This window comes from Syzygium oleosum, unplaced genomic scaffold (genome assembly GCF_021117445.2).
Source record: "Syzygium oleosum isolate NSW1041296 unplaced genomic scaffold, Sole_v2.1 Sole_v2.04, whole genome shotgun sequence".
Taxonomy (NCBI): Eukaryota; Viridiplantae; Streptophyta; class Magnoliopsida; order Myrtales; family Myrtaceae; genus Syzygium; species Syzygium oleosum.
The window spans coordinates 4,168,844-4,183,677 of NW_026607488.1; the positions used below are offsets into that span (position 1 = coordinate 4,168,844).

The window sequence follows — 14,834 nt, forward strand, 5'->3', positions numbered from 1 at the left end:
AAATGGAAGGAACCTCCACCATCGGTCATTTAATTTTATACATCAAAGTTGCGATGACTTGAAATGGAATTCAATAATTTTCAATTATGTTTAATGTTAGTGATCATGCATGAGTTACGCGCGTTGCCCGATGAATATTTTTTTGTATGTATGTGAGCAAGGGACAAAAAATATATGACCATTTTAAAATCTATGATACGAATATCAATTCAATCATAAACTTTTCGATTTTATTAATGTAATCCCAAATTTCTGCGCAAATTTTTCAACATAATCCTCCCAGCCAATTGCTATCGAAACCCCTTGATATGACAATTCATATATATGCTACGTTAGCATGCCGCGTAGGAATAATATTTTGACGCTCCAAGATATACATCCGTCGTCGGTCTCGCTAGACCTCAATCAAGACCGAATGTTCTAGTTTCTAAAGCTTCCAGAAGCATCCCGGTGATCTCGAGCCGTCTCGAACCTCCCCATCATTCCCTCGAATCTTCTGGAACTTTCCCAAAAGGCCAACCTATAAATACTCCCTCCCACCATCTCCTCTCCGCACCAAACTCCGATCAAAAGCAACTCAACTTCGAATCGATCTCCCACGCAAAAGCAGCTCCTCAAAACCCTGAATTTGGCAGCAGGACGACGGCGACGATGGATTTCCGGCTCCCCGGCTTCGATTCCCCGCTCTTCGCCACCCTCCACCACCTCATGGACGTCCCGGACGAGGCCGACAAGTCCTTCAACGCCCCCACCCGCACCTACGTCCGCGACGCCCGGGCCATGGCGGCCACCCCGGTCGACGTCAAGGAGTGCCCGGGATCCTACGCCTTCATCGTTGACATGCCGGGGCTCAAGTCCGGGGACATCAAGGTCCAGGTCGAGGACGACAACGTGCTGGTGATCAGCGGCGAGAGGAAGCGCGAGGAGGAGAAGGAAGGGGCCAAGTACCTGCGGATGGAGCGACGGGTCGGCAAGTTCATGAGGAAGTTCGCGCTGCCGGAGAATGCGAACACGGAGGCGGTCTCCGCGGCGTGCCGCGACGGGGTGCTGACGGTCACGGTGGAGAAGCTGCCCCCGCCGGAGCCGAAGAAGCCAAAGACAGTCGAGGTCAAGGTCGCCTGAAAGTGGCCTCGCGGAGCTGAGCTATAGCGGTTCCGGTGAGCGAGTCTTATGGGGAATGAAGAATAATGAAATGATGGCGTAGTTTGCTCGAGTGTGTTTTCTTGTTTTTTGTTTCGGTTTCGGTTTCGGTTTCGGAGATATCGAAACTGGCGAGTGGAATTGCAGTATTTTGCAGGTTCTTGCGCAGGGTGCGATGTTTAGTAGGCCATGTGTTTGATGTTTGGCTCGTGCTAATATGAATGAATCAGTCGATGTGTTTGTGTACTGGATGTCTACGTATCTTCTTTTGTTCAATACTTTCCTTAAATTCGCAATCTTGACATTGAACAGAACAGAGTTCAAATGGTACGTTTTGATCCTTCTTGCTTGGAAATGAGTCAATGACGACGATGCGAAACATTCTTTTTTCTTTACAACGACTTTGCCGAAACGCCCAACACCACAATACCGATTGTACTGAAACCGTGGCCGAGTATCAAGCTTTGCTCTGATCAGCCTAATTTTCAGTACCGACGTTCGTCTCACCCGATGAGTTTGCATCGGGAGAGGGTTCCCGGGTCCTCCCCGGACCTGGCCCACAGAGCCTTAAGATAGAGATTCGTTCCCCGCCGGAGAAGGATTTGACAACCCCATGGCCGTCGGAACAGAATCAGGAATTGAAAACACTCCAAAGATGGATTTAGGTGGAGAGGAAGTATGGCCAGAAGTGGCGTGGAGACACCCCGTCTGTTGAAGAAACAGAACATACTCTGATGCTTAATTATGTATGATAATAATGACACGAAGAAGACAGGCCATGGTCCTGGACAGTTGTTTACTCAAATGTACATTCATTGCTCGGAAATCTTGTGCGGGCAGCCGATAAATGTATATTTTTTAGTATATATGACAGCAAGGGACAAAAGAATGTATGACAATTTCAGGAAAATAACGTGTACATCACAATAATACAGGTAATTATTAGATCAATCCTAAATTTACAATAAGTTGCCAATTCAATTATCGACTTTTCAATTTTGTCAATGAAATACTAAATCTTTATGCGAAATTTTAATATAATCATTTTTGCCATTTGTCGTCGAAAATCGCTAATGTGGCGATACGTGTATAAGCCACATCAGCATGTGAGCCACGTCAGTATGCCACGTAGGAATAATATTATAACACGGTAAGATAATCGTGAGGATGTGTGATCTGGCTAAGAAATTTTATCTTTTAAAAAAGTACACTTTTGGGAGATTAACTCAAATCGAAGTATTGAATTAAGTTCAAGTGCAAGCTCGACTGATAAATCATTGTCGAGTTGACTTAACCCAATGACACCGTTGCTTGATAAGTCAAGTCACGTAAACACAAATCATCAAGATAAAATCGCTAAGAAAATATTAAAGTCGATCATACGTAGACTAATACGTAATACCCGTGTAGATACAAGAATAAACGCTACACATGGGGAATATTTGCAACATCAGACATGTTATGCAGGGGTGTCAATGGGTCGGGTCGAGTTTACATGATACCCGACCCGATCCAAAATACTAGATAGGTGTGCTCGGCCCGACTCGAGACAAGACCCGAACAAGATATAGCCAAGTGATCGGGTCGGGTTGATCCGGGTCAGGTTCCGTGTTTCAAACTCAGCCAAACGATTATGTTCTTGCTTTCTCGTTACCTCAAAAACCTGCCAAATTCATTCCACGACCAAAAATGAATATCTCTGATTTCCAAATTCAAAATGACCACCATCAGAACCTCCCATTTCATATCCGCTCGCCATCAACCCGTCTCGGGTTCCTCCACAATCGAGCCGAAGACAACAATCAAACAACAACAAAAAAGAAACACTAGAGACCTGCTTCGCATGAGGAGAGTTGTTGATTTCGCGGAGGGCCTTCACTCCCCTCTCCAACACCTCCAGGTCGAACCCCGCACCTCGCGGCTCCTCGGGAGGCTTAGGCTTCGCCGGTGAGGCCGCGCCGGAAGGGGCATCTTCGGCGTGCTGCGACGGAGGGGAAGGGAGCGTTGGCGTACGCGCGGGTCGAGAGCGTGGACTCCGCCGCTGCCACAATCGCCGAGGATAGTCTGGAGGCCGCCATTTCGGGCTTCAATCCGGACCCTCCATGGCTTCCATAGGAAAAGGGGAAGAGAGAACGGGCGGTGCGGATCGAGATTGGCGCGAACCGAGCATAAATCCTTGCACCGTGGCGCTGCCGGGGCTGGTCATGTTGCCGGTGTGGTTGCTGTCGGACTCGATTGAGAACTGGATGGTCTTGCCTTCGGTGAGGCTGTGGAAGCCCTAGATGGAGGACTCGGAAATCGCAGAAGAAGCGAGAGAGTGAGAGAGACGTGGAAGAGAAATGTAAATGGTTTTCTTGTTTGGGTTGGGCTTGGGTACCCGAGCCCAATAAATACAAAACAATACCCAATTATCTTTATTATTACCCAAACAAGTTGAGGCCCAACTCAACCCAAAACAAAAATTTTCGGATCGGATTGGATCGATTCGGGTCGGGTCGTGTTTGATCGGGTTATTTTGACAGCCCTAATGTTATGATTACTAATTAAGTAATTATCCACTTGGGAACTTTCTAGTTTTTAACGGCCCAAAAAGAGAACGAATGTTCTAGAGTCTTCTAGGCTTCTAGAAGCATCCCGGTAGCGACCTCCCGCCGTCTTGAACCTCCGCAATCCGCATCGTTCCCTCGAATCTTCTGTAACTTTCCCAAAACGCCAACCTATAAATACTCCCTCCCACCATCTCCTCTCCGCACCAAACTCCGATCAAACGCAACTCAACTTCAAATCGATCTCCCACGCAAAACCAGCTCCTCAAAACCCAGAATTTAGCAGCAGGACGACGGCGACGATGGATTTCCGGTTTGCCGGCTTCGATTCCCCGCTCTTCGCCACCCTCCACCACCTGATGGACGTCCCCGACGAGGCCGACAAGTCCTTCAACGCTCCCACCCGCACCTACGTCCGCGACGCCCGGGCCATGGCGGCCACCCCGGCCGACGTCAAGGAGTTCCGCGGCTCCTACGCCTTCGTCGTCGACATGCCGGGGCTCAAGTCCGGGGACATCAAGGTCCAGGTCGAGGACGACAACGTGCTGATCGTCAGCGGCGAGAGGAAGCGCGAGGAGGAGAAGGAGGGGGCCAAGTACCTGCGGATGGAGCGACGGGTCGGCAAGTTCATGAGGAAGTTCGCGCTGCCGGAGAACGCGAACACGGAGGCGGTCTCCGCGGTGTGCTGTGACGGGGTGCTGACGGTCACGGTGGAGAAGCTGCCCCCGCCGGAGCCGAAGAAGCCAAAGACGGTCCAGGTCAAGATCGCCTGAAAGTGGCCTCGCAGAGCTGAGCTATAGCGGTTCCGGTGAGCGAGTCTTATGGGGAATGAAGAATAATGAAAGGATGGCGTAGTTTGCTCGAGTGTGTTTTCTTGTTTTTCGTTTCGGTTTCGGAGATATCGAAACTGGCGAGTGGAATTGCAGTATTTTGCAGGTTCTTATGCAGTTGCCTATGTTTAGTGGGCTATGTGTTTGATGTTTGGTTCGCGCTTATATGAATGAATCAGTCTATGTATTGTGTGTACTGGATGTCTTCGTATCTTCTTTTGTTCGATACTTTCCTTAAATTCGCAATCTTGACATGAACAGAACTGATACGTTTTTATTGACGATGTGAGACATTCTTCTTTCTTTACAACAACTTTGCCGAATCGCCCATTATGCCGAAACGCCCAACACCACAATACTGATTGTACTGAAACCGTGGCCGAGTATCGAGCTCTGCTCTGATCAGCCTAATTTTCAGTACCAACGTTCTTCTCACCTGATGAGTTCGCATCGAGAGAGGGTTCCCGGGTCCTCCCCGGAACTGGCCCACAGAGCCTTAAGATAGAGATTCGTTCCCTGCCGGAGAAGGATTTGACAACCCCATTGCCGTCGGAATAGAATCGGAAATTGAAAACACTCCAAAGATGCATTCAGGTGGAGAGGAAGTGTGGCCAGAAGTGGTGTGGAGACAACCCGTCCGTTGAAGAAACAGAACATACTCTGATGCTTATTATGTATGATTATACTGACGTGAAGAAGACAGGCCATGGTCCTGGAGGACCTGGACAGTTGTTTACTCAAATGTACATTTATTGCTCGGAAATCTTATTCGAGCAGCCGATACTATTCCCGATTTCACAGTCTACTATTCCTCATATTATTGAATATGTGAGATAAAAAAAATGCCATAGTTTCCTCGACGTTAGTAGGACAGAAAGTTGCTATCAGGGGATTGTGAGATACCAACAGAGAAACGCAATTTTCACATCGATCACAATTTCTCATTTCAAGGCCATCATGACATCAAAACACTTTCAGATTCGGTTAATCAAGTAAGATGGCTCAAAGTAGAAGAAAAGAAGGGAAGAAGGAGGAGCAACAGCAAACTTCATAATCAAATGGTCACAATTCAGAAGATAGAGGAGAATAAGGATATGAGTATATCCTCCAAATGTGTTGAATAATTGTTAGAACACTGTGATAAAACACAGAAGTGGATTGTTTCACCAAGAGAAAATGAAAGAAAGAAGAAAAACTCAGATACATCAATGTCCCCGATGAAACAAAACAAAACTGGTAAGAGAGTATTTCATGATTTTCAGCTGTAAGTAAGATGACAGGGTTAGAACCAATGTGAAACACAATAGGCTGATTTAATTTTCAGAACAAGAAATTCCTGTACCGCTTCCAAGTCTCAACCACCTAATGGAATCTTCAGATGTCAAGACGACCCTTAGGGCATCAAAGTCTCCTAGCCTTGTGAGTTCACCTAATTTAGTAGAAAGCAATACCTCCATTAGTTGTTTTGAGAGAGACAATTCCTCCGTACGCAAGCTACACAACCAGCATGGCCGCTGCGCTCCAAGGTTTCATAGGTTCACAATAAAATTTGTAGGTTATCGGCAAAGAAATTAGGTGGACACTGAGAGAATGTCCTCCTGATGACACTTTCTCTCCTCAAAAGTTATTAATGCACACGCACAATGCAAGTTCTTACTATAAAACCCTAAACAGATTGATTTTGGAGAAACAAAAGGAATGAGAAGCCAGAAATTGGAAAGCCTCGGTCAGGAGAAACACCCAGAAGCCACTACATACTTGATGCACTTAATTTCGGTTCAGGCCTAGGATTCACTAGGAACTAAGCACGGCCACTACCTTCTTATTTTTACATCAGTCGACCTTGCAAAAGGACTAACCCGTCATAACAGGACACTGTCCTTATTTTCCGCTTATCGTAGATCCTTAAGTGGTTCTACCGACAGAACAGAAATAGAAAAAAGAGACTCACCATTAAACATAATGCCATCGAATAAATGATGTTTGTCGCTGGAATTCCTAGTTTAGAAAACTCTGCATCATCAAGGAAACATGCCAATACTGAAGTAGCACACTGAGCTCCACCCCACCCAAAATGGACCTCCTTACAAGACCTTTCCATTGAGTTCTTCATTTTTATGCTTCGTTCAGCGACAAATGAATAGTCACACCGAGCTAATAGGTCTCGGTGGCCATGGGAGACCAAGCCCTAATTTGCTCCATGTTGAGGTCGCTAGACCAGAATTTGGACCAGATCCGAGGCAGCGACCATCGTCGGCCTCAAGTATGAGGGCGATGGCAATTGGGGACAATTGGCAGGGCAAGTGGTGGCCGGCGGGCCAGTGACAGGAGGAGAGAGATGGTGGAGGAGGAGAAAGAACGGGTAATCTCGCAAAGAAATTTTATCTTTCAAATAAGTATATTTTCTGACCAAAAAATAAGTGTACTTTGCAAAGATGAAGGGAAAAGTATTGAAAAAGTCCTAAACCTTTTGCATTGGTATCAATTCAGTTCCAAACTTTTTTTTTATGTCAATTCAGTCATAAACCTTTTGTCTTTGTGCCAATTCAGTCCTTCCGGCTAATTTTGGCCAGATTTTGGTGACGTGGACGTCGGCCGACGTACTTGACGCCGCTGACGCTAATGTGGATAATTTTTAATAATATTTTAATATTTGTTTCGATTTTTTAAATATTTTTTCTGATTTTTTTCTTTTATTCCTTCTTTTCTTTTTTTTTCTTTTCCTTCTTCTTCTACCTTTGGCCGGCTGCCTGGGCGAGGCCGTCGTCGCCCGGACTAGGCTGCCGTCGCCCGCCACAAGCAAGGCCCAATCGACCCTCACCTAGGCGAGGGCGGGCGAGCCCCGGCAAGGCTAACCCTAGTCTAGGCAAGGGCGAGCCCCGGCGAGGGCTCCCCTCACCAGCGGGCTCCCCTTGCCAGATCTGGCCTGGGCAAGGCCGACCCTCGCCGAGCCTTGCTTGGGCGAGGCCGACCCTCGCCAGGGACGCCCTCGCCCAGGTGAGGGTTGGCCGGGCCACGCCTATGGCGAGCGATGACGGCCTTGCCTAGCTAGGCGGCCGGCCATGGCCAATGATCGGACTAATCACCAGCCAAAAGTAGAAGAAGAAGGAAAAGAAAAAAAAAGAAAGAAAAAAAGAAAAAAATTAGAATAAATATTTAATAAATCGAAAAAATATTAAAATATTATTAAAAATTGTTCACGTCAGTGCCGGCGGTGTCACGTAAGTCGGCCGGCATCCACGTCACTAAAATCCGGCCAAAATTAGCCGAAAGGACTGAATTGGCACCAAAAAAAGATTCAGAACTAAATTGATATCAATACAGAAGGTTTATGACTTTTTTAACGCTTTTCTTTAAATATGTTACTAATCATCTAATAGGGAACTTTCTAGTTTCTAACTGCCCGAAAAAAGAACGAATATTCTAGAGTCTTCTAGGCTTCTAGAAGCATCCCATGTAGCGACCTCGAACCGTCTCGAACCTCTGCATCATTCCCTCAAATCTTCTGGAACTTTCCCAAAACGCCAACCTATAAATACTCGCTCCCACCATCTCCTCTCCGCACCAAACTGCGATCAAACGCAACTCAACTTCAAATCGATCTCCCACGCAAATTTCACCGATCGAGCAGCAGCAGCAGGAGGACGACGGCAGCAACGATGGATTTCAGGCTCACCGGCCTCGACTCCCCGCTCTTCGCCACCCTCCACCACCTCATGGACGTCCCCGACGAGGTCGACAAGTCCTTCAACGCCCCCACCCGCACCTACGTCCGCGACGCCCGGGCCATGGCAGCCACCCCCGCAGATGTCAAGGAGTTCCCTGGCTCTTACGCCTTCGTTGTCGACATGCCGGGCCTCAATTCCGGGGACATCAAGGTCCAGGTCGAGGACGACAACGTGCTGGTGATCAGCGGCGAGAGGAAGCGCGAGGAGGAGAAGGAGGGGGCCAAGTACCTGCGGATGGAGCGGCGGGTTGGCAAGTTCATGAGGAAGTTCACGCTGCCAGAGAACGCGAACACGGAGGCGGTCTCCGCGGTGTGCCGCGACGGGGTGCTGACGGTCACGGTGGAGAAGCTGCCCCCACCGGAGCCAAAGAAGCCGAAGACGGTCGAGGTCAAGGTCGCTTGAAAGTGGCCTCGCGGAGCTGAGCTCTAGCGGCTTCGGTGAGCGAGTCTGCAAGTCTTATGGGGAATGAAGAATAATGAAAGGATGGCGTAGTTTGCTCAAGTGTGTTTTCTTGTTTTTCGTTTCGGTTTTGGAGATATCCAAACTGGCGAGTGGAATTGAAGTATTTTCACGTGCTATGTCTAGTAGGCTATGTGTTTGATGTTTGGCTCGTGCTTATATGAATGAACCAGTCGATGTGTTTGTGTACTGGATGTGTTCGTATCTTCTTTAGTTCGATATTTTCCTTTAATTCACAATCTTGACATGAGCAGAGCAGAGTTCAAAATGGTACATGCCCTTCTTGCTTGGAAATGAGTCGATGACGATGTGAGACATTCTTCTTTATTTCTTTACGACGACTTTGCCAAAATGCCCAACACCACAATACCGATTGTACCCAAACTGTGGACGAGTAGTATCGACGCACGCTCAGAGAGCCTAATTTTCAGTGCCGACGTTCTTCTCTCTCGATGAGTTCGCATCGAGAGAGGGTTCCTGGGTCCTCCCCGGAACTGGCCCACAATGCCTTAAGATAGAGATTCGTTCCCTGCCGGAGAAGGATTTGACAACCCCCATTGACGTCGGAACAGAATCAGGAATTGAAAATACTCCAGAGAAGATGGATTTTAGGTGGACAGGAAGTACGGCCAGAAGTGGCGTGGAGACAACCCGTCTGTTAAAGAAATAGAACATGCTCTGATGCTTATTAAGTTATTATGTATGATTATACTGACAAGAAGAAGACAGGCCATGGTCCTGGACAGTTGTTTACTCAAATGTACATTTATTGCTCGGATATCTTGTGCGAGCAGCCGACACTATTCCAATTTCACATCCTACTATTTTCTCATATTATTCAATAGGTGACATCAAAAAAATGCCATAGTTTCCTTGACGTGCGATCCCATAGTCATTAGTAGAACAGAAAGTTGCTATCAGGGGATTGCGAGATACCATCAGAGAAACGCAATTTTCACATCAATCACAATTTCTCATTTCAAGGTCATCATGACATCAAACACTTTCAGATTCGGTTAACCAAGTAAGATGGCTCAAAGTAGAAGAAAAGAAAGGAACAAGGAGGGGCAACAGCAAACTTCATAATTAATTGGTCACAATTCAGAAGATAGAGGAGAATAAGGGTCTGAGTATATCCTCCAAATGTGTTGTATAACTGTTAAAACACTGCGATAAAACACAGAAATGTATTGTTTCACCAATTGAAAATCGAAAGAAAAAAAGAAGAAGAAGAACTCATACATCTACGTCCCCCATGTAACAAAACAAAACTGGTAAGAGAGTATTTCATGATTTTCAACTGTAAGCAAGATGACCGGGTTAGAACCAATGTAAAATACAATAGGCTGATTTAATTTTCAGAACAAGAAATTCCTGCACCGCTTCCGAGTCCCAACCACCTAATGGAATCTTCAGATGTCAAGACGACCCTTAGGGCATCAAAGTCTCCCAGCCTTGTGAGTTCACCTAATTTAGTAGAAAGCAATACCTCCATTAGTTGTTTTGAGAGAGACAATTCCTTCCGTACGCAAGCTACACAACCAGCATGGCCACTGCGCTCCAAGGTTTCATAGGTTCACAATAAAATTTGTAGGTTATCAGCAAAGAAATTAGGTGGACGCTGAGAGAATGACCTCCTGATGACACTTCCTCTCCCCAAAAGTTATTAACGCTCATGCATTATGCAAGTTCTTACTATAAAACCCTTAAGAGATTGATTTTGGAGAAACAAAAGGATCGGTCAGGAGAAACGCACAGAAGCCACTCCATACTTGATGCACTTAATTTCAGTTCAGGCCTAGGATTCACTAGGAACTAAGCACGGCAACTACCTTCTTATTTTTACATCAGTCTGACCTTGCAAGAGGACTAACCCATCATAACAGAAAATTGTCCTTATTTTCCGCCTTTTCCGCTTATTGTAGATCCTTAAGTGGTTCTACCGACAAAAACAGAAATAGAAAAGGAAACTCACCATTAAACATAATGCCATTGAAAAAATGACGTTTGACGGAGAAATGAGTTTTACAAACCTCTAAACGTGTCGCTAGAATTCCTAGTTTAGAAAACTCTGCATCATCAAGAGACATGCCAATACTGAAGAAGCACACTGAGCACCACCCCACCCAAAATGGACCTCCTTACAAGACCTTTCCATTGAGTTCTTCATTATTATGCTTCGTTCAGCGACAAATGAATAGTCCCACTTAGTTCTTTGTTCATTAATGTCGTCCCGACTCTAATTCCATGAACCAGCCTCTTCTTTCTCTACATTAAGTAGATATGGCTTGGAAAAAATCAAATATAACCTCCGCATCTACAGCAATCAAATGTCACCAGCAAAATCAATTCTCGAATCAAATGACGAACAATCACCTCGAAAAAATCACCATCCACGTTCGATATCTCATCGCTCGACGCAGTGCCAATCTGACGAACTAGTCTCTGCGCCCATCCGCCGCGCCCGCCAAACCGGCAGCTCTCGCGGTGCCGTCGAGGCCTTCGGCTTCCAAGAACCGGCTCAGGTGCTTGTCCTCCAAATGTTCCTTCACAACAAACCCCGGAAAATCAAACAGGAAAAAAATTTGCAATCCACAGGCAAACCACAATCAACATCATAACATCGCATTTGGCAAAAACCAAGAATCGCGAGGATTACGGAGAGGCAAGCTCGGTACTTCTGCCACTCGGCCACGCACTCCTCCTTCTGCCACTGACCCTTCACGAACTTCTCCGAGTACCACCTGAAAATCACCGAAAGAAGCCATCTTGACGGGGTTTGACGATCGGAAACGGAAGAGGAACAAGACAAATTTTCATGAATTTCCACTTGGCTGCGCCGATTCGGGGCTTACCTGTTGAAGCAATTGTGGTAGGCGGCTCTCAGATCGGCGCAAGGCGACGTCGACGACGGAGAAGACGGAGAAGATGATCTGGGCTTCTTCTCTCTGACGATCCCCATCCGTCGTCCCAGGAAATCTTCCAACGCAGTTTGACAACAACGAAGAAGCTGCTCTCTCTTTCTTTCTCTCACTGAAAGAGCTCAGATGGGCCCCCATTGTGGGCCTACCGTACTCATTCGCGGCCCAATTCGAAGCATTGGGCTTTTCGATAGCAAGCCCAACAACTTTCGAACGAGTAGTAATGTATACTATTGACCGAATTGAGGGGGAGACTCGCAATCGGACATTGACTTCCAAACAAATTGTAGAGGCTCTTGACCTTTCTTGGGGAGAAAGGGAAGCACCGGCTACTGGTCATGGTTGCTCGAACCATTTTGATTTTAGATCAAGAGATCGCCATCTTTGACCGGTTTATGTGCCCATATATGTCGGCGTTTAGCATTTTCAGTTTCGCTTCGATCGATGTTTTCTTACGAGGAAATGCGGGCGAGTTTCACGGACAAACGGGATGGCTAAAAAAAGGAGTCGAAGCACCGATATCATGGCCTCATTTTTAGTTGAGAAGTACGTATCGAAATGAGGTGATTTTATAAAATCCGACGCCAGACTCGGCCCATATTATTGTGCGGGGAATTTGGCTATGTTGTGATATTTATACTAAAGTTAAGTGCGAATTGAAGAAGCAAATCGATGAAGGGTTCTCATCGCGTTGGAAAAACACTGCCGTGTGAGCATCATGACTGCACACATCAATGGTTGCACATGCTTAAAGATGATGCGGTGGTCCATAAGATGATGAGTGAAAGAATTTACCATTATTGAAAGGTGTGACTTAGTGGACAAGAAACTCAGAACCCGATGTCTAGGGAAGAATGTAAAATATGCACAAAAATAAGGCTGGCTTCAGGTCAGAGATGGAATAAACAAAAGAAAAAATTAATTAAGCACGAACAATCTTGACATAACAACATAATAACAGATTTTAAAGACTTAAAATGCAAGGTTAGGCAAGAGCATCTGATACCTAGGACTTAGATTGCTTGTCAGCCCCACTTATTCTGATTCCTTGATGTGGAGATAAAGAAGTAGCACTTAAATAGGAAGCAACACAGACTCCTCAAGCAAGAGATGAGATGATATTTTCCTTTGCATTTATTCCCTCTCTTCCTCATTCCTTGGTGAATCATCTTTGAGATTAAAGTTGTCTAATGCTTTAACTCCTTTCATTGCTTTTGCTCTTGTGGAACCGTATTCCTTGAAAAGATCAATTAACGGTTGTTGTGAAAAATTGTCCAAAAGATCGTAATCTATTGTACAGCAGTCAATTTAGTTTTAAACTTTTTTGATTTCACCAATTTAATCATTAACATTTTGACGATTTGCCAACGTAGTCCTTCTAGCCAATTTTGATCGAAAAATCGATGATGTGGACACTGACTGTCTTATGTGGCACGACTTTCATGTCAACAATTTTCCGGTTAAAATTGGCTGGAAGGACTACGTTGGCAAATGGTCAAAAGGTTTTGGATTAAATTGACAAAATTAAAATGTTTCGAACTAAATTGACCGATGCACAATTAGTTTAACATTTTTTGTATGATTATCTCATCCATTGTGTTATAAGAAACGCCTATGTAAGTGTTTTCTTTTTATTTTTCGTTTTCTTTATAAAAATTTTATCCTTACGATGTTATCGCAATTCATATATTAAGTCTACTTTTCCGGTTCATTAAAAGTCCAAGCAAAGCATAGAATGGACGACTAAGGATGATGAATTGACATCAAAGCTTCGTTTGTTTCATGGAAAATTAATAATTCAAAAATTATTTTCCTAAAAATGATTATTTATATTGCTTAAAGTAATTAGTTAATAAAAAATATTTTCATTACCGACAACAATTTATATCTAAATATTTTTGTGAATTTTTCGTTCATTCATTTTTATAAGTGATATAAGCAATCATTTTTAAGAAAATATTTTATAAATCATAAATTATTCAATTTTCGCGAAACAAATAGATCCTAAAAAAGAATTTTGGTTACTTTGATTGGCGTATGACATGCTCATGTCTCAATATGCAAATGCTTCATTAGGATCATGTCTAATCATCAATGTAATGACTTGATGGATGAGACTACCAATTTAGCTCATGTTTTCTAGATTTTTAATTATGTTTCGTGCACATATCAATATATGAATGCGATAGTGAATAGTTGATCGATCTTAATTATTCCTTTGACACATCATAAAAAAAATGCCACTCCTTACATAACTAAATTCACCCCGTTTTCACTAAAAAGACAATATTATCCTCAATTTTAATTGCAATCTAAAGTGGTGACTCTAAATTTATTTACTTTCATTCTTTTTTTAGTTTTTCTGTCTTTGTAGGATCCAATTGTCATAATTTAGAAGGTCACATGCTTGTTTTTGTTTATGGTTTCTCGTCAAATTCGAACTTATTGCTATTTAGAAAATAAAAACTAGTCTCTTCTGCATCATTGCCGTTATAACAATTTATCTAATTTCCGTCCCTCCTATCTCACAGGCTTACTTTCTTGCTGAATTTTTTTTAATATATATAAAGTCTCTATATTTACTATATCGAAGAATTTGTCTTTTTTCATTACTATTGGCGAGATGGTTTTACACAGAGTATATAATACATTAAAGAGTATTTAGAAAAATTCTAAAAACATTGACATGAAAAAGTTATGCACAATGAGGCATCTTGATATTGTTCGTAAACACTCCGCGAATGATATTTATTTTTGTCAATCCAAAATAATGAAATTTCAATGGCATTTTACAAAAAGTTCTTCATTTTATGCGAAGCTTTGATAAAATTTGATCCCATCTTTCCAAGTATGAGCAGGAACGTGACTATGATTTTGTATTGGAAAAGCTTTAAAGAGGTTTTTCTTTTGTGGTTTCATGCGATTATCCCATAATATGGAATTTCTTCGAAAATGTAGAATATAACTAGGTTTCTTCGAAATTTCTCTTTTCGACGAGACTAATTTTTATGGAATTAAATCTAAAATATAAAGAGAAAACATAATGCCTTTAATATACATGATATATCTCTAATAAACAAGAACAAAACGTGTGATATTCTTTGTTATGGTAATTATGGGCAACTTTGTCTTTTTAATGAAAATGTGGGTGGATTTGGTCATATGAGGGGTAGCAATAGCGCCAGCCAAAAGTAACCGGGGCAATAATCT

The 14,834-nt window shown here is 43.9% G+C and overlaps 4 protein-coding genes across 8 annotated transcripts; 3 read left to right on the forward strand and 1 right to left on the reverse strand.

The window, feature by feature from the left end:
- Positions 1 to 543: 543 nt before the first annotated feature.
- On the forward strand, positions 544 to 1,386 carry LOC115674260 (17.3 kDa class II heat shock protein-like). The gene has a single exon (XM_030596606.2). It carries the CDS (start codon positions 652 to 654, stop codon positions 1,120 to 1,122), a length of 471 nt encoding a protein of 156 aa, XP_030452466.1. The 5' UTR covers positions 544 to 651; the 3' UTR covers positions 1,123 to 1,386.
- A 2,514-nt stretch (positions 1,387 to 3,900) lies between these two features.
- LOC130137956 (17.1 kDa class II heat shock protein-like) lies at positions 3,901 to 4,712 on the forward strand. Its single transcript, XM_056310703.1, has one exon. The coding sequence runs from the start codon at positions 3,989 to 3,991 to the stop codon at positions 4,457 to 4,459; it is 471 nt and encodes a 156-aa protein (XP_056166678.1). The 5' UTR covers positions 3,901 to 3,988; the 3' UTR covers positions 4,460 to 4,712.
- On the reverse strand, positions 4,556 to 11,709 carry LOC115674422 (uncharacterized protein At4g33100). 5 transcript variants are annotated; one of them, XR_008816402.1, is made up of 4 exons: positions 11,559 to 11,709; positions 11,363 to 11,447; positions 11,080 to 11,249; positions 4,556 to 4,997 (listed from the first exon to the last, which is right to left on the reverse strand). XR_008816402.1 is itself a non-coding variant. In XM_030596814.2 (3 exons), the coding sequence occupies exons 1-3, from the start codon at positions 11,663 to 11,665 to the stop codon at positions 11,142 to 11,144; spliced, it is 300 nt and encodes a 99-aa protein (XP_030452674.1). In that variant the 5' UTR covers positions 11,666 to 11,709; the 3' UTR covers positions 10,679 to 11,141. The 5 variants fall into 5 exon arrangements, 1 of the variants encoding a protein (XP_030452674.1); XR_008816401.1 differs by lacking the exon at positions 4,556 to 4,997 and adding an exon at positions 5,721 to 5,778; XR_008816399.1 differs by lacking the exon at positions 4,556 to 4,997 and adding an exon at positions 8,425 to 10,170.
- Positions 8,071 to 8,892, forward strand: LOC115674420 (17.3 kDa class II heat shock protein-like). Its single transcript, XM_030596813.2, has one exon. The coding sequence runs from the start codon at positions 8,176 to 8,178 to the stop codon at positions 8,644 to 8,646; it is 471 nt and encodes a 156-aa protein (XP_030452673.1). The 5' UTR covers positions 8,071 to 8,175; the 3' UTR covers positions 8,647 to 8,892.
- Positions 11,710 to 14,834: the final 3,125 nt, after the last annotated feature.

Excerpts from the sequence above, each read along its gene's own strand:
- LOC130137956 (XM_056310703.1), top strand. The coding sequence starts at position 3,989 with ATGGATTTCCGGTTTGCCGGCTTCGATTCCCCGCTCTTCGCCACCCTC.
- LOC115674420 (XM_030596813.2), top strand. The coding sequence starts at position 8,176 with ATGGATTTCAGGCTCACCGGCCTCGACTCCCCGCTCTTCGCCACCCTC.
- LOC115674260 (XM_030596606.2), top strand. The coding sequence starts at position 652 with ATGGATTTCCGGCTCCCCGGCTTCGATTCCCCGCTCTTCGCCACCCTC.
- LOC115674422 (XM_030596814.2), bottom strand. The coding sequence starts at position 11,665 with ATGGGGATCGTCAGAGAGAAGAAGCCCAGATCATCTTCTCCGTCTTCT. Across the intron at positions 11,448-11,558 it reads TACCACAATTGCTTCAACAG|GTGGTACTCGGAGAAGTTCG; the intron begins GTAAGCCCCGAA and ends GGTGATTTTCAG. Across the intron at positions 11,250-11,362 it reads AGTACCGAGCTTGCCTCTCC|GAACATTTGGAGGACAAGCA; the intron begins GTAATCCTCGCG and ends TTTGTTGTGAAG.